We start from the raw sequence: 27,493 nt of genomic DNA, 5'->3' as shown, positions 1-27,493 counted from the left end.
ACCTCATTTTGTTGGGCTCAGAGCCACAGGCTCGCAGACATGTGCAGGCTTTTAACAGGGACTCAGCAAACCCCGAGGAACCTCTGCTGCTGCTGGTACTTTGAGAAGTCTTTTGCTGCTGCTATACCACATGCTATTGGCTGTCCTCCTCCTCCTCCTCTTCCTCCTCCTCCTTCTCCTCCTCCACTACAGCAAGAGTTTCTTAGATTTGTTCTTAGAACTGCTTTTCTTCTACAATGAGGAAAAGCAAATTCAGTGTGTTTTGTTGGAAGGCCCTGGTACTGAAAAAAAGTCAATGAAAATACTGATGTTCAAGGTCTGCCAGTCTTAAGCATGTAAAGAAATGTTTCAAATGGTACCAGCAAACTGTAGCTACAGGCAAATATTATATAAAGCAACTTCTATACTTTGTAAAATATTTACATATGCTTGAAATGAAGTTTTTCCTCATAATGAACAATAAGTAATCAACATACCTACTTTGCTTTACTTCACTTTTTAAGTTTGAAGGCTCTTTTAGTTTGAAATCATATGCAGATTGTTTCTTGTCTGAGTGCAAATTAAAATAAAAAAATCTAATATAGGCAAAGCCATAGACCATATCCTGTTATTTGAGTATTTCCTTCACTTCCCTTTCAGCTCTTTGTACAGAATTCACACTTTGAGTGGATTTAATTCTGGAAAGTTATCAACGTCATTGCATAACTGTGGGAAATGCTTCTCTAAATGTCAGGTATTATCAGACCACAGCACATTTAGAAGAACTCAGACTGTATAACCCCAAGGTTATATGTATTTAAATCTGACTTCATTACATTTTTTACAAGACAGAATATCTCTGTCTGAAAAGGTCTCTGAGGATTTTTTTTCTGCCATTAGTTGACATACTTTAAATTCAGTAGGGAAAGAAACCTCCAAAGCAGGTCTGCAAGGGTCAGAGCTGCACAAAGCATTGACACAGTGAAGTTGTGTGTGTTTGCTTAACAGTGAGATACAATACTGTGTGATTCATTATGCCAAACTAGTTTCTTCTCTGGTAAGGACTGACAAAGGATTTAGTTATGTATTAATATAAAGTCTTCCCATTTATTATTATAAGTTGCCAGTCTTGAAAGTCAATTTGCATAGTAGGATGTCCCTATGAGTTCAGTTTAGAATTCCTTTGATCTTAGAACTGTCCCCAGAGTGACTCAGGAAGCTCTCCTGAGATTGTTTTTGAAAGCAGGGAGAGCTAGACTCAAAACAGTCTGGAGGAGGAATATCTGAACCATGTCCCTGATGCCCAGACTCGGGATTACATGAGCTGCTTCCCCCAGGTCTCAGCTGAGTTCCCTGCTGTGCCCACAATCTCTTGCTGCAGCAGGTTGTGAACCACAGCAGGAGCCCTTGGTGTCCTTGTCCCACTGGGGCTGGGAGCAGGTCTGTGGCGCAGCAGATCTGCAGATCTCAGCAGGCAGGGAGAGAGTGTTTGCTGGAGGGAGGGAGAAAACACCCCTTCCTGCACACCCTAGAGCCTGTGGCAGCTGGTGGGAATGGCACTAGGATTACTGCCTTCTGGAGCAGCATTCGGAAGGGCAGCAGTGATCGCGGGGGCATGGCATGTGGAGATGCAGTGAATAGTGGTCTGAGGATCGTCAATAGAGTCAAGAGTTCAGCTTTTGGGGATATCAGCTGTATTTTATCTGTGATAGCAGAGCAATTTAGCACCTGTTTCAAAACTGTGAACTTTTTTCTTTTCTGTGTTTTCTATGTGTGAAGAATTTTAATGTTAAAAGGACACCTCTAGGAGTAGTCAAAACTGAGTTTCTTCCAGTGATTCTTTTAGTCCTCCAGGACTGCAATATTGGGTTGTAGCCTAAATTTTGACTATGATCCACTTTACAAGTCTGAGTTCTGCTTACACCTGACTCTTAAATTACTCTGATAAAAGCATCCTGTATTCACATAGGATTCCAGTTGAAATTAATAAAAAAATTGACTACCTCACTGGACTGTTGTTGTAGAACAGTAGCTGATTTTTTCTCCTTGTTCTATTTTTTTTCTCTTCTTTTTTTCTTTTCTGTTTATTGGAGCAGTAGTTAGAAATCAGACTGTTCTTGTTTTCATGTATCATCTCCTTTGTTTGTTCTTGCATGGGCCTGTCTGAATATCTGGAGAAAATGTATGACCCAGAAAAAGGAACAAATGCCTTATGCCAAACTTTGAACAGGAAGAGAATAATGACAGCAACTAAAGAAAATCAGTCAAAGCCAGGGATGTGAAAGCTGTGTGTGAATTGCACTGCAGATGCTGGTCCTCTAGGCTGGGCAGCTCTCACCTCCCCACCTGGCACCCACAGTGCAAGCTGAAAGTATGAGAGAGGATGAGGAACAAAAACAACAACAAGGGAGCTGTTGTTCACTTGGGTTTTGTGTCAGTGTGTAGTTATGGCATGGCTGGGACATACAGGACCAAGCACCATGAATGTCTCTCTGGGGTGACTGAGTGAAGGTAAAGAGTGATTAGAAAGTGCTTCAACAAAAAGGAAAGGAAAAAATGAAGGAAAGGTCGATCTGGAAAGAGAAGGAAGTGCTTATTGCAGTGAAGGCTAAAGTGTTGTCTATTTTGCTCTAGTGTTCAAAACCAAGGTTAGATGTGACCTGGTTAACCTAACAAATGCTTAGCTTAAGATAGTGAAAGAAAAGAATTGCCCTTCTGGCCCTGATAAAAATTGCTCCAGGGAAGTGTTCGAGGTAAAGTAATTGTGAAGATTTGTAATCTGTGAAAACATATGGAAGGTAGACAAGATCTGTAAAATGAAAAAGAACAAAGAATGGTTTTGAGGAATTTTGGTAGAGAAATGGAGGAAGATGGATTGATTTTTTTATTTTTTTTTTCCTAATGGAGGAGTTAAACTGCTGGAAAATACTGAGAACTTAACAAAGAGTAGGTAACTGCCAATATCCATCTGTAAAGTTCAAATCATAAAAAATGAGTTTAATTTCTCTGCAATTGTAGAAAAAGCCTATTGAGTAGATAAGGAGTAGCCATGGTGTTCTCACCAGGAAGCTTAAGAAACGTGGTGTAAATGGGACCGCCATAACTAAAAGCAGATTGCGGTTCTGTGCTCGGAGTGAATGCTGGCAAATAAATGATTCACTGTCAAAAAAGATGGATTTGTGTCTCACAGGGCTCTGACCAGAGACCAGTGATATTCAGCACTTTGAAGAGAACAGAACAGGGAGTAAATTTATTTAAATTTGCAGATAATATCAATCATATTGCCAGCAGCCTAAGGAACAAGATCAGAATTGAAAACCATGTGAAAAAAATAGACAAATTATTTGAATATGAAGGTTTTAATTCAATAGATACAATGGCAAGCTCTTACAATTACTTGGGAATAAATCTAGTAAACAAATATGTAGTAGGCAGCATATTATAGAAAGTAGTATTGTAGAAAAGTGTATGGGGATATTGGTTAGGCAACAAATTGATCACAAAAATAATGCCTTTTTTAGGAAAAAGGTATCACACTCCAATGTTTAAAGATGTATTTTCTGTAGGATGTGAAGTCTTGAAAAGATTATTTAGGTCAAGAAGGATTGGGTCTCCTTAGCCTCAACAAGAGAAAGCTGAGGATACAAGTCTTCAAATATGTAGAAGATTCCTGTGTACAGTGAGAGGATGAACATTTTTCTTTTATATGCTCTTCAAGAGAAGCATTTCTAAATCTTAAAATAGTTAAAGCCCAAAATAAATTTCTTGAAATTTTTGTAGAGTTTCTGCCCTTAGACACTTTTTTGTAACCTGATTAAACCAGTATTTTCTCCATGCTTTAGTGGCAGCTCATTCTGTCTTAAGATGAGACTATGGCCGGTTTTCAGTCAGATTTTTCTGCCATTTTTCCATCAGGCATTGATATTTCGGATACTATATCCCATACTGCTTAGTACTGCAGTCCCCTGCTCGCTCTTTTTCAGTTCAGAGGATAATCCAATAACAGAGAAAGTCTATTTACGCACATCTTTGAGACTTAACAAATTCCCTTTTCCTATTGATTCCAAAACCTGTTTAAGTTGCAGTAAGTATGATCAGAATGTTGATCAGCTCTTCTGCATTACTGGGCAGAGTGGAAAAATTCATGTTTCTTTGTTACACTGAGCTCTCTTCTTGCAATAGTGTGTTGTAGAAATATATACTAAGCTAAATCTGATACAGTATGGAAGAAAACCACGTCATGGATTGGGAAAATCAGGTAGATAGGAGGAATAAAAAAATCACCAGAAGAATTCAGAAGATCATGAAATAAGCAGTTTGCCTTCAGATATAAATAGAAAACTTAATTTGAAACTAATATTCTGTAATGACAGCTCTTAAATTTATGTTTATTAAATTTATTTCTGTCCTACTGAAAAGAAACATGATTTGTTATATAGAATATAGAATTCTAAGTTAGTTTAAGTTAGCTCTAATTTTTGATTACTCAAAAATATTTAAAGTAAAATGAAGTTGCATGTGAAAAGTCCACTGTAGAATGTCAACTTTCAGGCATTTTTTAATTTTTTTTTTTTTTAAAATGGATGGTTTTGACAGTTTGCACACAGCAATTTAGTACTCAGAATTAATTGCTTGCTAATTTAATAAGACATGGGATCATTTGTCAGTGTTAGAAAGGTAAAGTTAATTTGTAACTTACTGCTAAAACCTGGTATACAGGGCACTCTACACTAAAACCACTATATTTCCTGCAATGTATTTATGGAATATAATGCACCACTTTGCTTTTTGGTAAATACCTTTGAGAAGATGTTAAAGAATTAAATATGTTATTACCCGTATGGAATAAAATGGGTAACCTTGCTAGATACAGTCTTGCTGTACAAGGCATTGCAGTGTCTTTATCTTATCTTTTTATCTCAGAGTTACAGTCACCAGATGGGTAATTGCTCAAGAAGTTCTGTGGTGAGATTAGCTGCAGTGGCCACAGTGGAAAGACTAGGGAATTTTAGTGTTGCATGTTACAGCTAATGGTAGTCTAGTAGAGATTCATTGAGCTAGGACATGTGCCAGAAATGCAAATGGAACTTTAAAAGGATCTGCTTGGGAATAATGGAAAATGCAAGTTCTCCTGGATAAAAGTAGTAATAGGCTTCTGGGTTTGAGTCCAGTTAAATCAACTCTACCAGAATAAAACGTATGTAAAGAAAGCAGTCTTCTGTAGGAAGCTCCATTAGTTAATAATAGGAATGGATGATGAGAGAGTTAAAATTTCTTTTACCAAAGCAGATCATTAGCTGCCTGACTAACTTTACCTCTCTTGAACTACTAATAGAGTAGGGCCTGCTAACAGAATGAACTTAATAGCATTTGGTTACATACGTCTTAGCTGTCAGTACCACTTACCTAATTTGAACAAAAAAAAAGGATATGAGAAAAAAAATCTGTCTAATAAGTTCTTAATAGACTCTTATGAATTCCTAGCACATTAAATGGATATGCAATTAATCCTATAGCTTGCACTCCTGTATAGACCAGCACTAGGCTACGAAGGTGTCCACTGGTAGTGCTGTGCTTGTAGAGTGCACTGCTCTTACTGATTATGACTCTTAATATTCAGAGAAAGAAGAGGGAGTAATCAGATTTTTAACAAGTACTAATTCTGATGGTCACATTTAATGTCATTCCCAGTGCCTTCTCATGTAATCCATATATGTCTGTGGTCATTTAATATTAGCTGGAATGGGAATGATGCATAGTTAAGGTCACACCACAGACTCTTATGAAACTCTTATTTGTTTAATGGAAACCTGAGGTCTGCATGAGAAATAGATGGCTGAGGTGGTTCTTTACGTTTCTGGAGATTTCTGTGCTCCTCTGTACCACTGAGTTCCATGAAATTTTGTTGCTGAGTTCAATCAGAGAAGATTCAGACTTTGAGAGAGTGTTGAACCAGTTATACTACTCAGTCTTGGGCCACAGAATCAGATGGAGAATTCAACTGCACCCTGCAAGAGGGTGGATTTACTATGAATCCCTCCTCCTCACCATTTACTAGGCTTTGCTTCTTGCATTAATCTAACACAGTCTTCATATCTTTGAAAGAAACTTGGATCAATGTTCTTGTTTCCATGTATTTTTTTTTTAATCTCAGCTTCTCTATTGAATGTATAGATCTTACAAGCAAAATTTAAAGGGTGTTGAGTAAGAGTCGTTCAAACTACTGCATCATTACTGGTGACAGAGATTCTGTAATGACTTTGGTAAATTGATGATAAATTTCTATAAGAGAAGAGAAGCTTTCAGGAAACTTGATGGTCAAGATACAGATCAAATAGAAATGAAAATGTGACCTATTGTGTGTCTCTTATGACAAATAAACCAAATTAAAAAAAAAAAAGGCAACAAACCCCAAAAATATTTTAATAGATGATATAGATGTTCAAATGGACTCGATGATCTCAGAGGTCTTTTCCAACCTGGTTGATTCTGTGACATAGTTCAATAGTGTCCAGAGGTTAGAAAACATCAAAGCAACTGAGAATTTGGCCGGTAGACTATAATAAAACAGACATTACTTGCTTGAAAATCTGAGAAGCTCAATTTGGTTCAAGTCATTATTATTTTTTAAAAGAACACAAATGTGAATTTTACTGGGTAGTTGCTCATATTAAAGGTGCTTAAACATTTTTATAACCCCCACTACTGAAATTAAAAAAAAAAGAATTGATCTGTTTTTACTCATTATGTACATAATCATTTTATGTTTAATCATTTAATTCTGCACACGGAATTACAAAGATTAATTAAATGTCAAATAAGTGATTAAAATATGGAATTTGCTCCACTTGAGTATGTGAGAGGAATATAAGCACTTTACAGGAGATATTTGATGTAAAATCACTTGAATTTCTTTGTTTTGATTAGGATGGCTTTAGAGCATGTGGAAGGGGTAATGGTAACAATTTTCAAGGGCTTACGTGTCAGATCTGCAGAGGTATTTGAATGCCTGAAGATGCAGCACCAGGGATGATCTTTAAGCATCATGCCAGAGGTGTGCATCTCATTGACTTATTGATATCTCATTGACTTCATCTAAATGCATCCATCTTTAGAAAGTTTAGAATTCTATTCCCCGCATATATTTTATGCAGAAAGAGTTGAAAACTATGTCAAATGTGACCACAAGAGAACCTGGTATTATTGCTGCCCCTGCAAGAGTGGTGCAGCATAGATAATCTGTTGAAGTTATATCTTACCCCTGTTGGTTGTTGACTACTTAGTTTATCTCCATGAACAAATAACTGAAGATCTCCAGTTGTCAGTTCACTTATATATATGTGACATACTGTGAGAGAAGGATGTCTACTTAATAATAGTGCATTTTTGAATTCACTACTTAGTTGTTTCTGGATACAAATCACACATTAATGAACTAACCAAAGTTTACAGAGATCAATAAAAAGATTTTTCATCAGACATGTAGTTACCTGGAGCCATCCCTTTTCAGATACATCCACATCACAGGTGGGAGTGGTCAACAGGATTAGGCAGTAAACTGTTTTTATTGAAACCTAGATTTCCCTAACAGAGTATTTCTTCTGTCAAGAAGCTTTTCTTTTCATGTCCTCTTTGTCAGATGATCTGCCAAAATCTGAATCTAGACTATTTCCTTCAAAGTAAAATCTGTCACTTGTATGTTTGGTTTCACAAACATATTTGTATTCAGTTTTCATGGAGCGACTGTTGAGAACTTGTTAATCTTTGCTATAGCAAACCTCACCACAACCTTTAATTCTTCCTTGGACTATATTCTCTTTCTAATTACTGTGGGGTTTGCAGGGTGTTTATGCACAATTTTACATTTTTTAAAAATGTAAATTTCATAGTTCATAGACAAAGCTTTTTTTTTTTTTTAAAAATTAATTTTATTGACTCGTACAGAGTCTCACAGAAGAAGGACATCCCTCTGAAGATGACATTGATAATTATGTTCAACTCAGAAGATACGATTATAAATACATTTGAAACTAATCGTGCTGACAGAAAAACATTGCAAAAAGAATGGTTTGTGTAATAAATCATAAAAATATCTTGTTTGTTTATGAAACACTTTTTTTTTTTATTTCCCTGAAATCAGTAGCTTTTTTGCAAAAAATTTGAGATCAGAATAGAAGCTCAAAAAAATGTGCCAGTGCCCTATCAGAAGGTTTTGAAAATTGACTTGTAGCCCATGCAGTGGTGTTAAAGGAAAAATCCAGCTGACTCTTTAACTTGTAATGAATCTGAACCTTGGAAACATTTACGTATAAGAAAACATGTACTGTTATTGGTACTTGCTTAGCTGATGACTGATGTGGAATACTTTGAGCACACTTAGTGGAGATTTTACTCAGAGATTATTAGAAAAATATATTAAAAATTTAATTGCTGATACAGCTTTGTACTTGAAATTGCATCTCATAGTAAAAGCTGTTCTGCAACAGCTTGAAACCAGTAGCTGCTCACTGTGGACATGCCCAGCAACCACCACCAGACACAGTCCCTTCGTAAGCAGGATGCACTTGCTTGTAAATCTTGTTTGCACAGATTATCAGAACAGGGCTTTAATGAAATACTTGGAAATGATGTCTCTGGATGAAAATAAGGAAATGAGTGAGTTAACAGATGGGGAATCTATAAATATGATCAACAAAATTATGAAATATTGAAAGAGTAGGAGGAAAGGTCTACCATCCTAACAAAATTAATTCTCAAGGGAGCCATGTTAACACAAGCAATACCATCTGTATTATCAGTTATGCAGAAATGTCTGTGACCCATACTTTTGGTGTGTTCTGAACCAACCAACACAGCAATTAAGTCTAGATAATTTTTCTATTCTGCTAAATTCATTCTTGGAGTTGAAGTTGCCTTTCTCTGCTTTGAAAAGGCAATAAGGGAAGAAGATGAATAACACAGTTGCCAGTGCCCTTGCAAAAGCAGTGTTAAACAGAAAGCAAACTGTACTGCATTTTATCAGATATGTTAACTCAAGAGGAACCAAAGACGTGTTGCATGAAGGTAATGGAAGGAAGATGTGATGAAGAAATTTTGCCAGTAGCCATTGCTATGTACACTATTAATGGTGATCTCATGTGAGAGTAATAAAAAAAAGACAGAAAAACAGAGCTGTTTTTCCATTCCTTAAAAAGAGCTTGTATCTGGTGCAATTTACCAAGAGGTCTGATACATTCTGTGACTGTACAATCAGAGCAAAAAATAGTTCTCTGAGAAATATTTAACACTGAGAACAAAAACAGTAGTTAATTATTTTTAAAATAGAACAAATGTTTTGTAAGAACGTTATACAAAGAAGAAGGATGAACATAGATTAAAAAAAAATAAAATTGAAAGAACCCCCCCCAAACCACCTCTACTCTACAAGTCCCTTCCCCCCACAAAATAGAGAAATAAGGCAGTGAAGTATCAAGCTAGCTTCTTGATCGTTGGAATCTGGAATCGCTACTTCTCATTGAAGCAGGGACAAGTAACCTTCACGGAAAGCCTGCGTCTTTCTATTAATATAAAATTACTTAGCCTGAAGGAATAGGGTCAGCCTGTCCCAGGTTGTTGCTTAAAAGATGCTATGGCAGAGTTTCCTTTCACTGGAAACGCCACTGCAACAGCATAATTGAATCCACCTTGCAAGTGGATATAAATGGGTATTGTTGGCACTGTTTGACTTCTAAGAAGTAATACATAATCCTGTAATTGAAAACTTTGTCCCAGAGCGCATACCCACAGAAGAAAATGGGGTGTGTTTTTCAAATATTTTAACCATCCTGTCTCACAATCCTTTTCTCGTAGCCCATTGTGTGGCAGGGTTATCTCCATCTACGTTATGCGTGAGGAACCCACCCCATCTTTCTCAGAAGAGGCATTGCCTGTATTCCTGGCTCCTTGATCACAGAGAAATTGGCTGACTGCGCCTTCTCTGACTAGGCCAACAGGTCAGTCAGGAAAGCAGATAAATCCGCTGACATTTGCATCTCCCAATAGCGTTGAAAGGAGGAGTGTTGAATAAGTGAATTCCTGTAAATGAGAGTTAGCAGTTACTTTGGTACAGATAAAATGAAAGGTCTTTTAAAATACATACATAGACAAAGTGGAAATACCTTGAAGTAGATGGCAAAGACTAGACCTTTATGTAACTCTCCCAGAGAAATGTTTTAAGCACACTTTGCAAAGCTGTCTTTGTTGCACATCATGCTTTAAATCAAGCTTCCATCTCAGGCTATGAGGAACACCTGATAGTGTCACAGACCTAACAGATCAAATGGTTGGGTCCACTTTTTAGAGAAATATTAAGATGTGCCCCTTTATAATTCAATCTTTGTGTTCTTTTTAGGTAAGGACAAGTCTTTTTGGGTATTTGAGCATGAAAGGTTGTTAGCTTGGGGTCTTAGGCAATAAATTAATGTCTCAGTGAAGACAGTCAACCACCTGCACAAATTAAGCCCTTATTATTCTATTTATTGTCTGCAAATATAGCGCCAGATTAGATGTTTCCTGGAGAGACGAATTTGGTGTGAGGTATTTCATCACTTTGTTATAGTTCCTTTGAGATCACCATGAAGTACTCCCTTGTACTAAATGAATAGCTCTCTTATCATGACCTTTTAATCACTTTGTCATGAAGAGGTCTTTTACTTGCTACAGGAGTCTACTTCATGTTACCCCCATCAAAGGGACTATAATATCAAAAAACGACCACAACAGGGACTAATACAGAAATATGGTTCAATAGAAGAAAATTAGTGCAGGTAGGCCTGGTTGACTACAAGCAGCATCATGGCTTGCTAATGGGAAGTGCTGGAGTGGATAACTAGCTGTGAGCTCAATTGTTGGAAATTGCACATAGAGGTGATATTTTTCTCAGTTTTGTAATAAGGTAGTGGAACAGAAGGGGAACAGTATAAGCCTATTAGCAGAACTGGCAGCACCAAAGAAATCGTGGAGATAAGGGAGATGAATAGGGCATGACCAAAAAGGAAGTTTAAAACTAAAGATGAAATTTAGCCGTAGTGATACTTGTTGAACTTACTCCTATGGACAAGATCTTTTTTTCATGCTGTCTTTAAAACATGAAGATGTTGAAGTTCATACTGCAATGCAGAACTGATCTAAGAAGGGGAGAAATCTAAATTGCAGTGTTCAAATTACTTGAAGAGTTTAAACGGGATTTCTAGAGAATGGCATGGAGGGATGAAGTCCTGGCTGTGTTGGCTGCCTGGAATAATGAAGGTTTGACTGCAGTACAAGAGTGTTTTAAACACATGGATTTAAAAAGTAGTTGTGAAAGCTGTTTGTAAGTCAACCTACAGGCAGATAAATACTCAAGACATACAAACAGTTATTTTCTCGTAAAGTCTCTGTAAAAGACTAAATAAGGAATTTAATACTATTAAAAAAAGCCTCCCTGTAGCATACAAAAGTTTCCTTGGGCTCTCTAACACCCAGAGATACCATTAAAGGTGTCTTGATAACACTGTGAGAGACTAGCACAGAGGAGAAGATGACATCACATGAGAAACACCCTGCATTCCTCCTTTTCCATGTGGCATATCCAAACTAAGCAATTAATAATGATGGTAAGCAAGGTAGTGAAAGGAAGTAGTTCATGTATTCGAGTACCGAAGTGTCAGATTCCTTAGAAAACTGTTTGCCTTTTTCACTTGTATCTTCTGTCCACCAAAAGAGGAAGACTCTATGTGCCAATCTATTCTGCATGAATTTCATTCATCAGTCCAGTGAACCTGTGTTTTCCAGCCACCAATGCCCCCTCAGTGCAGGTCTGGGTACTGCTTTCCCTCCCTGCTGCCTGATCTCTTTTGATCTGATTCTCTTAATTTCCAGCCCTTTAAGGGACTCAGCTCTGTTTTGTTCTGAATTCGTTCTTTCTTTTTATTATTTCTCTTTTTTTCTATCCTGATATTTTTAGCTCTGTCTTTTTGTCTTCCTTCTTTCATCTTGTATGCTTGCAGGTTTACCCATCTGCTTCCCTCAGCCCAGTTTTCTTTTCCATTTTCCCTTTACATTTCTTCAGATCCACAGGCTGTTTATCCATTGCTTCTCCTTTCTCCAGCTCCACAGGGTCTTTTCATCTCTTCACGTCATTTGTAAGCAAACAGCAGAAGTGCATTCAGAATCTGCTTTCTAACTGCTGCCTGGATGAGTCAGATTGTCTGGAGAAAAAAAAAGATATCAAGACTATAGTCTTTACTTCAAAATTGAGCCCATTGTATGCTTTCATTTTCTTTTCTTTCTCATCATTTCGGGGCATCTTCAGTTCTGTTTTGTGTTTAGAATCTGTAAAATTCATTTATATGAAATGTTATTTTAGAAAATATTTTCTCAGTAACGTTTTTACCCATTTTTTTGCACATAATGTTGCACTTGAATCAATTTGTGCATATTTTTTGTAAATATCACAACATGCAGAAGTGTGTCTCTTCAAAACAAGGTGGTGTTTTTTCTGCATTTGCTAATTTTCTCTTTAGCAATCTGTTTGAATAAATAAAATATGTGATGGACAACTGACCTTGGAAAACCTGAAAAGAAATTCGTGACTCAATTCCTCCTTCCAGAGTGTATCAAAGAGCAATTAAACCATCTCAAAACATTCTGAGACTTGATGCATCTTTACCTTCAAGAATCAGTGTTTTAAAACGTATTTTGGTTTCAATTATCGGTTTTCAATATGTGTGGAGATACTCAATCCAAGTTTCCTGTAGATGATGCCTCTTGTATGGGATTTGGTTTCCTGTAGATGATGCCTCTTGTATGGGATTTGGTTTCCTGTAGATGATGCCTCTTGTATGGGATTTGGTTTCCTGTAGATGATGCCTCTTGTATGGGATTTGGTTAATAGTGGAAGGACCCTGAAAAGAGACAGATCTAATATTCTCAGCTGCATTAACCAAAAACAAGCACCCTCACCAGTCTCATATTTATAAGATCTGGAGATAAAGTTTGGCTGTTTTGTCAGAATTTGTCTTTCATTTCCCCTTATGCTTGTCCAGATCAAAATACACATGTACATTGTGAAGCTGCCTGCAAATCAATGCCGTAAAAGATAAGTTTCTATAAATCCCCAAACACTCATTAAGTCAAAATTTTAATCATACTGAATATGAGTGTTAGCATATGCTTGAGAAGGATGTGTTTGTACACGTGTATCAATACCAAAAAATGTTCATGTTGTGCTCGAGGCTTGAGATTTACCAGGTTTGTCGTCATGTAACAATGATTTCAGTGAAGTCATTCCTGCTTTTTAATGCTGCAGGTGAATAAGCCAGAAAAAAATCATATAAATTTTTATCATAAATTATCTCATACAAGACTCAAGTAACATATTTTATGTGACAGTGTAACTAATAGAATTTCAAATGACAGTGATATGTGCGTCTTTCAGAAGTAGTAATGCAGAACATTCTTTCTTGAATAATTCACTCATCTGAAGTTTTTATATATTCAAAAATGATTGAGCTGCATATCCAAATATAGGGTGGTCTATCAGCTGTTAATGTAGGAGAAGAAAAAGAGGTTTCTGCATTTATTCTGAACTGTGGTTTGTATCATGTTCCTATTGGTTAGATGAACTGAGTTTAATTGATTGTGAATTAATTTGCATTCTGCAGTGGATGTCTTTTTCTTGAGATAATTAATCTTATTGAAAAATTATGTGAACAGTTGAAGCTTTAACAGATTTCCTAGAGATGCCTTTTTTGTTTAGGCTTCCTTGACAGACTTTTTTCTTATAGATAAATTATGTGTCTAGAAATCTCTTGCTTTTATATTTATTTTGGTTTGGCAGCATATAGTTGTTATGGCTGGCAATATTTCATACCCCAAAGTATTAATGCTAACCATAAATTATTACCAATGATATGCAGTGGTTCTTATCAGTCGTGACAAGTAATTGATGTTGATTGAAACAAATAAATACGATGCTTTTCAAAGTTATAACCTTGTCATTTAACTTTAGTGCTCAAATGCGTCAAGCTCTATCTTAGATTAACTCTGCAATTAGATACAGAGTTCTCAGAAACAAGATATTCAACCTGTAAAGGCAAAAATTGTGCACAACTACACAGAGATTTAGACATCAATAGTGGCAAAATTTACCTCTATTTTTTTAGCTTCCAGAACTGAGTAGGAATAATAGGATTCGAAAGTGGGTGGAAATTCATAATTCATATTATTATAGACTCTTTGGTTGATTGTTTCTTAGAGTTTACTCTGAAACCAGATGAAGAACACATTGTACCATACTATTCAAAATGAGAAGTCTTATAAACTTTGTTTCAGTTGTAGGAGATCAGACACTATGATCATAGCAGTCCTTTCTAGCCGTATGAATTACAAATTAATGTATCATTAACTGCAGTTTAAAATTAGGGTAAACTGAAAAGATTTACTGGATGAAAATCCACAATTCATGGATTTAAATTCTGTTCCTCTCTCTACTCTAGATAAAATCAGCATAATAATCAGTCATTAACACATATGGTTAAATTCTTATTGAATCTAATACCAGGAAAGTAACAGTCAAAAACTACAGCTCCCAGGACCAAAAGGTACCACTTTACTGATGCGGAGTGTGAATCATTTCTGGTGCATATCCCAAAGTGACTTGAGCTTTGGTATCAATGCACAGTCTGAGGTTTCACTGTGTTTTTTGCCAGGGCATAAAATCAACAGAATTCCAACCTTCAACCAATGTTATTTTCCTAAATATGCAGAGCCTGTCCCTTATTGGTATACTATGTGTTTTATTAAAACTTTTCACTTATATGTGTTATACAGTGGTTTCATGTGTCTCTGTGGCTCAGAATTTAATGCTGCAGAGCTCTCTCTTCATTTTTTACCCTCTCAGCCAACCAATTACATGAAACTACACCTTGACTATGCTTTATTTAATTGTTTGTCATTTAGAAGCAGTTCCTATGCTGGAGAACACATGGAGTCAGACTGGACAAGCAAAGGGGGAACATTTGAAGTGAATGATAAGAGTTTTAAAGAAAGTTGGATTTCACCATAATGGTATTGATACCATTAACATTATGAATTTATTTAGCACATAAATTGCAAAATGGATGGAAGGTTCATCCAGCAGCTCTGCTTTGCCTTTGGCAGTTGTCATGCTGCTACTAATTTAATCGTATTAACTCCCTTGCAGATTTTACTAACAGGGTGTCACACATTTTGCAATAAAAGGGGGGAAAGGAATATATCTTTTTTATTGTTTTGTGATCAGGACATTAGATACTGCTTCCATTCTCTTTGCACTGCAGTCCTGGCAAGGTCACGTGTCTTGTAACTAATAAAAAGGAAATGAGGAATAGAAGTTGGTTGTGTGAATGTTAATCTGGTTTTTTTGGAGAGCAAGAAGTTGCTGTTTGGAATCCTGATGGCATAAAGCAAAGACCAGCACTCTCCTTCTGTAACTGGTTTGCTTTCAGTAGGCTACTACAAAAGATGAAGTTTCACCACAAATAACCTGGTGTTCTCCAAATGTGTAGCAGAATAAGGAGTTTGTATATGACATTAAAGACCTTCTCAAAGCCTTTTATCATTTTTATTACTGGAAATCTGAATTACACCAGTATATACAAGCAAAACTCATAGCAATATATCACTAACTAGAGGAGAAATAATTTAGATAATACTTTGCATAATTTATATAACTAATATGCATAGACTTTGTATAATTTTGTATAATTTATATAGGCTGTGATTTTGTATAGGGGTGAACTTGAATATATATTAACTCAACATTTTTAAAATATTAAGAAAAAAATAATATTTTTTTTGGCTGGCTCATTTCACGCTAGGTGAAATTTAAGTAACAAAAGTCAGATCTCTGCCATACAAGAGAATATGTTTATAGAGCCATTCAACCTCCTTTTAATCTCAAGGTTGTCACACTGTGTGTAGATACTAACTGTGGTTTGAAAATGCTTTAGCTGGGCCACACGGTATCATTTGTGAGAAGCTGTGCCAAAGCCCTGTACCATGAGCTCATGCACAAGGAGCTCAGCCCTGCATTTTCCCCAGTTACCTGAGGTTAATTCATGGGAGTTAGAGAGGTTTGGGCACCTGTGGGATAGACTTACCCAAAGTCATTAACACAGTCTCATGTTTTCTGCTATGTCACTTGCTTTTGATGTGACTGTGCCACAGGCACACTGTATTAACTTCAGTAATCCCTTCAAAAGGTCTCCATAACCATCCTGTGCATCTGTATTTCATTATGTTCCCCTTGTATTCTCTCCACTCTGCATCTGGTACTTGCTTATTATTTGTAGTTCACGGCATGTTCTGCAGGCTCCATTTTTCTTCCAAGGCATTTTTATCCCAAAGACAAAATGAGAAGCAATATGTTTTCATATTTCTATTTCTAAATTGTGTGTTTGAGTCCATAGTGAAGGTTTGTTAAAGATTTGATCTTGGAGCTTTGGATAAGATTCTGTGTATTGTGTGGGTGTACTTTGTTGCACAAATGACAGATGGATAATTGGTTACCTTTTATCTTGGCCTTCTAATCACTTTACCAAGGCAAAGGCTTTTGGTTTGCCTTTGAGCATAAGTAGATTTTTCAGTAATTCCTCAAATGCTTAATTCACTTGTAGAAAAGAGGATGAAAGCAAAATCCCACTTGTGTTGCTGTTCTTCAAACTGTGTACAACAGCCAGTAGTTCCTGTGACTGGAACACACCAAGGCAGTTTGAAAACAGGCCAGACTTTTTCACTTATGTGTTATAAAAGATCATCAAAAGTGAGAAGGGCCACACAGAATGAAGAAGTGAGTGTCCTTAGCAAGATGTATTCTTGTTTACTTCCCTGCTTCAATGTGTCCTGTCCCTTGATTTCTTGATTCACATGCATTTTGTGATAGGTACTGTAATGCAGGTTATTGATTAGGAAAGATCACTTTTAGTTTTAGGTAGTCCTTTTTTTCAGCTGGGATTAGGAATGTTTGTTTCTTAATAACGTTCTTATAGATGTGGTGGCCTGAAGAAATAAATGAGAGAAGATTTGTGGGAAGAGGTAATATCTTTTATTAGACCAACTGATGTAGCTGGAAAAAAAAAAAAAAAAGAAAAGCTTTCAGGCACACAAAACCTTTTCCAGGTAGGGTTCTCTCACAGCTTTGAACTGCCTAATAACTGACTTGTGCCTGTGAAGCAATAAAAGTGTTTTTTTGATCTTTCTCTTTTTATGAGTAATACTGTTTGGGTGCAATATGTTGCACCATTTAAAACTTTACACAGCTAAAGTTAATTATTCTGGTTTTAATTCTGATTAAATTCTTTAAGAATATAATAATTTTTCATTCAGACTGTAGACTCTTAAAATACTGGATTTTGTTTTTCATCTGATCAGAAGTCTAAATTAACCCGTAAAAGATCTGATACCTCACTGATGAATCAAAGAAATGTGCATGGTTTTGAACCTTATCTGAGAAACTGCTTCTCTTTCCAAGTCAGTGTATGTGTTTGGAGATAAGTGGGATGGGTATGATGACTCACACTGCAATTTCAGTTATTTAATGATTTTCTGCTGCTTTTTTATTTTTTTTAATTAATGGGAGGGGCCTGGCTTTTAAAGAGTCTCTTTTTTAACTGCTATGTACAATACAAATAAATGTGTATCTACCATTATGTGTAAGACATATACCTTATTTGGCTGGCAAACTTTGGAATAACTGGAAATATTACTGTGAGTGCTGACATTTTCATTGTATTTCATATACTCTCACTTCTTATTGTTCTTGATCAGACTGAGTGCTTTCATGGCCTGTGAGAAGTCTTACTGGAACCTGAGAGAATAATTTGCAGAGTCTAGCAGCACTGAGAACCACAGAGATGAGTTCAGATTACGGGTGTCTGTGTGGGTAAAAACAAAAATATAGGACAGTCACTTCGCTACCTTGCAAAAGGCCGTGCCAGCGAAGAGGCATTATTATTGCTCTAAAGAAATAACACATGAAAGAACATAATTGGTTTATAATGTAGGAAATGGGTAAAGGATGCATCAAAGTGTTTGGCTTGCCCAAGCATTTTGTGAAAACAACACAGCGAGGTTATAATGTCATCAGCTCCCCTCCATTTCCCTGGAGCTGAGGGCCCTCATCATCCTGTAAATATAGTGCTAGTGAGGTTTTCTTGGCAGCTTTTTAGAAAAAACGCTATTCTGCTGAGGGATGTTTTCCAAATTACCCAAGGACAGTGAACTGGATATTTTCTGGAATATATTGCAGAAATAGTAGAGTATATTTGACTGAGTGTATAGGGCACATTGTTTTCCTGCATCGTATTGGGCTATGCATTGAGTTCCATGTCAGTGTTTCATTTTTAGAAACCTTAGAAAGAAAAAGTAATTCCTTGAAAGGTAGGAATTAAAAGACATATGAAACCCAAAACAATGTGTCATCTAAAAGTTCAGATCGTGATTGATAAGTGTGGCTTTTTTTATTGTTGGCTGTTAGCTCAGTAATGGATTGTTATTTCTATAAGCTTTGACTGGAGCAATTTGTCTTGAAATACTTTTGTCACCTTTTCATTTTAGGTCCTTTGTAATAGAGTTCTCTAATTTTATTTTTTCATACACAAATGCAGATGACTCAGTGTTGAATAGCATCAGATGAAAACTTCTCATCAGTTTATAAATTGATGAAAGACTGAATTCTGAAGAAATATTCATTTTGCAATAGTTTTTAGCTGTTGCATTCTGTGTCAAAAGAAATATTAAATGAATTATATTGGGGGGGAGGTATACTGTGTGTTTGATAATAAAAGCCATTTTCACAGTTTGTAACATTGCAGGGAATGTTTTCCAGCTTATCATAATGGAAACAGGCAAGTTATTTACTTGCCAGAAAGACCTGAACTCTAGCAATCACACATGCCACTTGTGAAGTTAAGGCTCCTAGCAGTGTCCAACCTTAACATGTATTATTATTTTAATAAATTATACCAAGACATTTTCCTCTTTTCTCTTTCCTCAACTGATATGACAGTGCAGAAATTACTGTAATGCATTTAATATTTTAAAAGGGTTTACTTTCCTATACTGCTTCACTTCTTAGAGATGTTCTGTGTGTCCATATTCATTAACTGATTCTCCTCTTTGTACCTAGAAGATGAGTATCTTTCACTATAACCTTTCTCCCTTTTCCTCAGTTTCACAGTATGTCCCTTTTTTTTAAGTCAATTGGAGTAATTTACTGTCCATGTTTAAATATTAGCTGTAGTTCAGTCTTTTGATAGCACCCCAGTTAGAAGACATGGAGTGCAAGAAAGTGTTTGAAAACGTTTTGGAATAGAAATGACAGCACTTTGGATTTGAATATAACACAATAACCAACCTTCACTTTAAATACATCCTGAGTGGGGTCAGTGCTGCCTGAGTTTTAGCTGTGTGAGCGTTAGTCTGTTTATTTGTATAAATTGCCAGATTTTTTTTCTGATTAGTGGACATCCCACAAAACAAGAGTTGCAGGACAAAATCCCCCAAGCATCTTCCAAAGAGGACACAGCTGGTGGCCATGTGGGAGGTTTGACCCTGGTGTTTTGAGGGTTGCTGATACTCCTCCTGTGTGATTAGTCACATGCAGTGTCTTCAGCTGGGTTCCTCCTGTGTGATGCCAGGTGTTGTATGTTAGGGATCAGGAGAGGTTTGGTCCCAGCCAAACCCACATTGATCTGCTCAAGAGGAAGCCAAGCAGGTAAACCTTTATACAAAACTATGAGAGCTTCCTAAGCATTTACCATAAAGGCCAGACTTGGAAAAGAAAGATTTTCTACATCCTTTTTTATTGATTTAATTTCTGTAATGATTGTGTTTCAGTGTGTGGCTACTGCAAGCAGGACGAGTTAGGAAACTTTGTACTTGTAATTTCTACATGGTGTTCCTGTTAAGAACTAAAACATGAGTAATTTGAGAAAAATATTGGTATCCTGTCTGAAAGTGACTGCATTTTAGTGTTGGTCTCCACTTGTTGTGGAGCTCATTCAACTTTTAACACAGATATTATTAATATTTTTACATAAGTGTTGAGACAAAAATTTCACCACAAGGCAAGAGGAGAGTTTCCACATGAAATATGAAGTAGCATTGTTCTTGTTGTTACAGCATGTTTTCTGTTAAAGCTGTCAGAATGACTTATTAGTTTTGCATTTCTTGTTGAAATATATTCTGTCTAATAATTTACCTCTTAAATATTTGTATTCTACATAATTATCAGCCCTCCACACGTTATCTCTGATATACTTTTCCCTTTTCCTGGAAGGGCAAGAGATCCATTCCTGTTCTTTGTAACTGGCAGTATGAGACTGTCCACTTTTACAGCTGCTGGCAAGTGCCCCTCTGGGTAACCTCTGGCAGTGCAGAAAGCACCATGGTTTAACAATTTGTCTCTGCTTTAATCACACCTCTCAGAGGAGGCCAGTACCTTGCATGACCAAACACTTTCCTATAAGCTGTAACATAAAATATTTAAAAAAGATTTGGGACATAATTACTAATATATATGTGATTCTTGTACTGAAGCAACAATTTCGATGTTAATCACAATAGATTTGGAAAATGGAATTTTTTTTTGTCTCAAGGGGAAATTTTACAGAAGGGAAATTCAACAGTTGCACAAAGTACTATTACTAATCTTAGAGACCTTTGTGGGCTTCTTGCAGCATCAGACAGCAAGGATTTACGGCGTACTAAATTCTTGACAAATGTTGACAGGGAACTAATAATGGAAACGGAGTCAGTGCAAAGATGTTTCAGATGGCTCTGTTACGGAATGGCCTCCAGAAAAAGTAACAACCTCTGAAACCCTCTCATGTGACATAGTGGCGAATTCTGATGGCTCTGTTCATGTAGGATCCTCCTTTGTGTATTCTCTTTGAAGGAGATACTGAAAGATTCCTGGTGCAGATAATAGAAGCTAAAGAGTTCCCAACACATTTATCTTCTAGGTCAAGGCTTCAGCTTTACAGCTGTATCTGTTCACATCTAACTGGAAATAGCCTGGCACTGTCCAGAAATAAGTCCTTCATGTGCCAATAGAGATACTGTAACCATAGACATGAAGCTAAAGTCTAGTGGATGTAGTCTAGTGTTTCTTTCTGACAGAAGTTTGCATGAAAAAGAAGAGCTTTTCTTAGTACAGTAATAATTAGTCACAAATATATTTTATATTCTAAGACCATGAAGTAATTTCAATTGATAATAAAACTAATTAATATTGTGGAATTATGCTATTTTCATAATGCAAGATAAAGAGCTGAAGAAATTAGCTAGGTTAAAAGCAATCACCCAAGCCTGCAAGACAGCAAAATGTCTGTTACTCACTATATGTATGTAGACTAATGTTTGACTTTAGAGACGTGTAATAGTTTGCTTTGATTTCAGCCCTTTGGTGTGGTGGTCCATCACATTATACACTGTAACATGCTGTTCCCTACCACAGATCTGGGTCCACATACATCAGGCCTTGATATTTTGCACTTAAATGGCAATTCTTTTGATATTAGTCAACAAAATTTTCAACAAATAAAGACAGCAGAATAAGGCTGTACATTAGATTTGCTTTTCTCTACCATTCAGAGAATCCTACAGTTTTTGAATCCAGAAGTCACTGGTAACTTGCTGTTGAATGAGGAAGGTTTACTGACAGATACCTCTTTGCTTTATCTAAAATGTTGCATACAAAAAAAAATCTCAGATAAAACAAACCTTCCCTGAAAATCAAAGACAGATGGTCGAAATCAAACCAAAACACATTTAAGGAAAGCCATAGCAAACAGAGTCCCACTAAGTACATGGTTTTTCTGTTCTGTGAGCCACAGCCCAAAAGGTCATTCAGGCTGTTTATAGCAGGTGGTCAGAAAAATACCATATGACCCTGTATCTGTCTGCATTTCAAGTAAAATAACTGTGATGGTTGTGCAGTTATTTTGACCACAACTTGATGAAAAAATACAGGAAAAAGTGCTTTGTTTTCTTGGAGCGTTTTGTTTGATTTGGTTTGGTTTCTATTTTTTAAAAAGGATGCAGATTTTTTTGACTGGGACATTTTCTGTGCAGTTGTTGTACTAATCAGGTGTCTGGTTAAATTAACTGAGAGTATGTGTGTCCTTCCTACAGCATGGTTCACGTCTATTGGTTATAATTAATTCAGTAGAAACATTCTTTCAGTAATAAAGGTATTGGTGTTTACAGGGATTGAAAGAGTGTGACTGTCATAATGCTAGTCTGTGTTTAATCCAGTATTTAGTCTTGTAATTCTTGGCCTTTTTTTTTTCCCCACAGGTTTTTCATTATTCTTATACAGCTTCATATGTGATTTATAACATACACACAAGGTAGGTCACATTGTTTTTTCAACATGATATCATGTCAGTGGTTCTATACATTGGGTGATACCAGTGTGTTCAACTAAAAACGTTTCCATTTTTTCAAGGGAAGTTTGGGAGTTAAACCCTCCAGAAGTAGAGGATTCAGTTTTACAGTATGCAGCCTGGGGCATTCATGGACAGCAACTGGTAAGCACAGTCATTAAAAATGTATTAACTCCAGACAGACTGAGGTAAAAACAAAATTAAAAGCCTCAAGATGAGTTTTGTTATGTATTTCGGTACGGTGCTACTATGTTCCTGTTACAGCTTTAAGGAAATCTATTTATTTATTTATTTATTTTAAAAATGTGCTTTTCTAGTCTGAACCCAATAAGCAAGTTGTATAATTGCTGAAAGAATCACACCTTCATCTAAATATGCACTCAAGTGATTTTCAGAATAACCATCTTTATGGCTACTGCTATTTGACAAAGAAAGTAAAAGGTGAAGAGAAGTTTTCTTTCAAGCGCAAGATCAATGAAAACTGTGGGCAAAAGCAAAAGCTTAACATCCAAAAGTGGATGTGATGGATTCAATGAAAAGTGATGTTTTCATTTCAGTATGAAAATTACTGCCAAGGTCGGTTGTGCTACACTGAATTCATAATAATAAAAACCAGAGATGCTATGTTTCATATATTGTTTTCTTCCAGAAGCTTTACAATTTTTTTATGAACAGAAATAATCCATGATCATCATGACCAAAGTCAATATGAGAAGAAAAAATTGTATTTTTAAAACAGCAATAATTTTAAGCTGACCTCTGTTGGTAGTTGAAGGCAAGAGACTTTTAAAGCTTCAACTCTCTGGATAAGAAATTCAGATAATCCTTGTTACAGTGTTCTCATAACATCCTTAATGCCCACAGGTGTGACCCGGGGGCCTCCTTGCACATCTGAGCTGTTCATGCAGAGAGGCTTTAAGTCGAATGTCTAGAGAATGTACCCTGTTGCTTATGTCATTCATCAAGATGATTAGAAAGGAAAAAATGTTTCTGCTTAAAATGTATTGCATTAAGCAAGTGGAGGAAGGTGGTAAAAAGTAATTGGAACCATGTTTGGTATGTTTTAATAATTAACCACATTAATTTATTAATAATGAGAGCATGGTGGCAGGATTAATGGTAATAAATACATAGGTTATTTACCAGGCAGCATTATGGAATGTGGTGAACTGTGTAGGTTGTAGCAGAAGGGAGAAGCATTTGCGAAACTGAACAGATGTAAAAAATATTTTAATTAAATTGCAATTCATAAGATTTTTCTGTGCTGTACCTCTGATCAGTAATCTAAAGCAGAACTAAAATTACATGCAGTGATTACTGAAAAATTAATTTTTTCTTTTCCTGAGATGTATGTTAAGAACAGGGTCAGACTTACCAATTATAAACTTCAGAAAAATAACAAATCAGAATAATGCTGTCTTTATGAGTTTTACCTAAAATATCATTCTGTAAATGTGTATGGATACTTTCAGACAGGTGGACTCCTATTATGTCCCAGAACTGCAAAAAAATATATGATCATTTTAGGTACAGCCTTAATCATCTAAATTTGAAAACGTTGGCATAATTTATACGTGAGTGAGAATAACATTCCTCATCTTTGTTAATGTCCCTAGTAAAGTTAATGTCATGCTTTAAAAATATCTGCTCCACTGTGGGCTTTATGGTGCCATATGGTCTGCAGAATTAGGAAATAATAACTTTAAACACAGAATCTTCTGTGCACTCTGAATGACATCACATAGATGTACACCTGCAATTACAGTCTACTGAAGGTCACTCCCATAAAAGTTGCCAATAAGAAGGATATCCTCTTGAAGCTGCTCATGTGGTAAAAGGAGGTCTATAAAGAGACAGAAGTGCCTTGCTGCATTACCCTCCCACTTCAGCAACAAGCCAAAAATGTAGCAGGAGCATGAATGAATAAAGACTGTTGTGAATAATGGTTGTTGCTCCTGTCTAAAGGAACATCTGCCTCTAGCAGAACCAGGACAGAGAAATCATTCCAGCAGAATAGCTTAGGCAGAGAAAAGATGTGCGACTGAGGACACGTTACCATAATGGTTCTCCGTTATAAAATTTGTCATTAGAACAAACACTGTATCAGTGAGTTTTGAGTAAAAAAGTACAGGAAGCAACCAGTAGTGAAACAGAGTACAGAGGAAGTTGTGAAAGGAGAGCCCTAAATCATAGTAATCCATCAGTGGCTATTGATGGCACATATCTGGGTGCGCGCAAAGATGCAGTCTCATGGGTCCACGTTGCCAAACACACTATGATTGGTTTACTTTCCTGAACAGTACTTATGTGTCTTTTCTGTATAATAGGAAAATAGAAATAATTCATAAGTAAAACAAGCAGTGAAATACTTACTCTAAACAAAATAATCATGATGTATACAATAGTAGATACCTGGGTAATCTCCAAGAGACATTTATTTCAGTTGAAGAACAAGTGGAGAACAAATTAACTTTATATACAACAATTTCATTTAGAAAGACTCATGGCACATACCATGTGGCCATCACATAAACAAAATGTATGTAAATCTCTAAAATGAAGGGGAATAGCACCCATCCAGGTGTGGTGCAGAAATGAATAGCAATACTATAACCATGACAGGTCAGTAAAATAAGCACAAAATTTAAAACACAAGGCACAGATAATGTCTGACTGAGCCACAGACCTTAACTATACACTATAACTATTTAGAAGGTCCTGGATTAAATCTGAAGTATGGGGGATAACACATGGACTTGGACAAACTATTTTCAGCAAATAAACTATAGTGTAAAATAAGACATTTCCAGTCCTTTGTTCTGCAGGGGACCTAAGTAACAGTGCAGCCTACACAGGAATCCTGAGTGCTTCAAATGAGGGAGAATAGTCAAGAGGTTCAAAAAGATAACATAAGAAGATAAAGAGAAAAAAAATAGAAATATTTGAGAAGGAAAATTTCTATGAAGCCAGGAACTGCTTATTGGACAGAGGAAGGAATATGGCTGCAGTGAAATCTAGTATACAGCAAGACTTTACCTCCTTGTGGAAAGCGTGCATCAGTCTAAGTTTACTGTTATGGATAATTTCTAGGGTTGTCTAATGGGACAGCAGGTCACTTGTGCCTAGTGAAGAACAACAGGGTTAGGTTTATGTCAGATACCAGGTGACTGGGCTGCAATAAATACCATTGTTTCGATGGTACCACAGTGTTTGCAAGTTATTTCAGTTTCTTGCTATTTACCTAGAGTAGAGAATCTTTTAAAGATTAAAAGAAAAGCTCAGAGAAACATATGCTGTTTGAGTCATGACATTTTGGTGGTGAAATTGAAAATGTTTGCCGTTGGGGAGAAGAAACTTTTATCTAATGAATTAATGTATTTTAAGGTCACATAGCACTTACTTTTGAGAACTGTTTTCAAGGTCGCACTCTTTAAATTGCTGTCTTTTAACTGTGTTAGAACTGTGCCAGATCTAAAATACCATTTCTGTCTCTTAGTACGTTACAGAGCTGTTTATGTATTTGCTTAACATTACTCATGTTTGATTAAAATTGTGAATGACATCAGTTGATTATCTCTTTACCTCACCTCTATAGAATCCATCACTGCAGCATTAAGTATTTCCAGGGAAGACAAAATAGCACAACTAGAGACCTAATTGGTTTCATCAACATTTTTCTGCCTCCAGTTTATTGATTAGAGACCTCATTGCATGTGTCTGAGAAGGAGATATTACCTACTTGGTGGAAGGCTTTACTGAGGAGAATGCTTTGGGTTTTTTAAAGGGCCTCTGTTGTTCAAATACCCAATTTTTATACAGTGTTCTCACGTCGTTGCTCCTGTCTTCTCTGATAGTTTGTAGCAAAGGCTTTCATGTGTTTGTGCTGGAGCTGGGTTGTATCTGACACAGGGGAGGCAGCCCTTTCTGTCTGGATCTGTCTATGGGGATGTATCTCAGTAGGAGCTTGAATATAAAAATTCAGACTGGAGATATCTGGTCTCCAGTGTATGCAGTGTTGTATTTAAGCTGTAGTGCTCCTCTGCAGTGCTTCTTGTGACACAGACAGTTCTCCTCATCAGTTATCAGGTTGGCCATTTCAAGTAGATCCTGGTCAAGCCTGGGTAGAAGTTGTTCAGTTTGATGTAGCTTTTTCATAACACTTTTGCATCAGGGTTTTTCTGCCTGGGTAGTGGTACATGTTGAGTATTTTGTATAAAATACTTCACTCTATTTCACTTTATTTTATGAACATATATCTATGCAAGTCACTTTGCCTTTGTATTTATAACAGGTATTTTATGTTATTATTGCATTGAGCTAATTTTTCTTTTGATATATAGAGTGTTTTTGAAGGGAGCTTGATTTTACATTTGGTTGGATCAGCATAACTAATGATCTGTTGGCTTGCATATGAATTTCTATGTGTAAATAAATATACATTTTAACAAAGCAGAAGTCAAGAAAATATTAAAAATATTATTAAAATATTATTAAAATATCATTAAAAATATTTTGTAGGAGTTTGACAGCTTACTGTGTCATAATTTGATGCTATCAACAAAACATAGCATTATTAAATGGTTGGACTGCAGATGAGCTTTTACTATGTTTTTTTTTGTAATTCTTTAGAATTACCTATTACCCTGTATACACAAAGATCAGTCTGTTGACTGCAGCTGAACTGTGGATTCAGGACGCTCTCATCAGTTTTCAGAAAGTACTTTAAACATCAGAAAACAAGAATTTGTCCTCTTGTTTAAAAAAAAAAAAAATTGAGCAGGCTACTCACTGAAAATAGCGTTTAGAAGCTGAAGCTTTTAAATAAAAAAATGAAAAAAGAATCCAGTGAAAAAGGACCTTATCTTGTATCAAAACTAGCTAAAAACAAGCCTACAAACAGAAACTCACAAACAAACCAGAGTAAAATCTACTTTAATTGCTCTTAATAAATACACCAGTTCAAGAACTCTCTACCCTTTGCCTTTGTGATCAGTCATCTTTATCCTGGTTGTCATCTTTGGAGGTGCCCATCACGCCCCTATCAATATCTGTTGCCCCATAAAAAT

The 27,493-nt window shown here is 36.2% G+C and overlaps 1 protein-coding gene across 2 annotated transcripts in view; it reads left to right on the top strand.

The window, feature by feature from the left end:
• Positions 1–27,493, top strand: part of DPP10 (dipeptidyl peptidase like 10) — a 480,022-nt gene that overhangs the window by 389,333 nt on the left and 63,196 nt on the right. For both annotated transcript variants that reach the window (XM_064661527.1, XM_064661526.1), the window contains exons 6-7: positions 22,339–22,391; positions 22,490–22,571. In XM_064661527.1, the coding sequence (XP_064517597.1) occupies positions 22,339–22,391; positions 22,490–22,571 (135 nt within the window). The remainder of the gene's footprint in view (positions 1–22,338; positions 22,392–22,489; positions 22,572–27,493) is intronic.

The sequence above is a fragment of the Pseudopipra pipra genome, chromosome 7, assembly GCF_036250125.1.
Source record: "Pseudopipra pipra isolate bDixPip1 chromosome 7, bDixPip1.hap1, whole genome shotgun sequence".
Lineage (NCBI taxonomy): Eukaryota > Metazoa > Chordata > Aves > Passeriformes > Pipridae > Pseudopipra > Pseudopipra pipra.
This window is presented reverse-complemented; position numbering and strand designations above follow the sequence as displayed.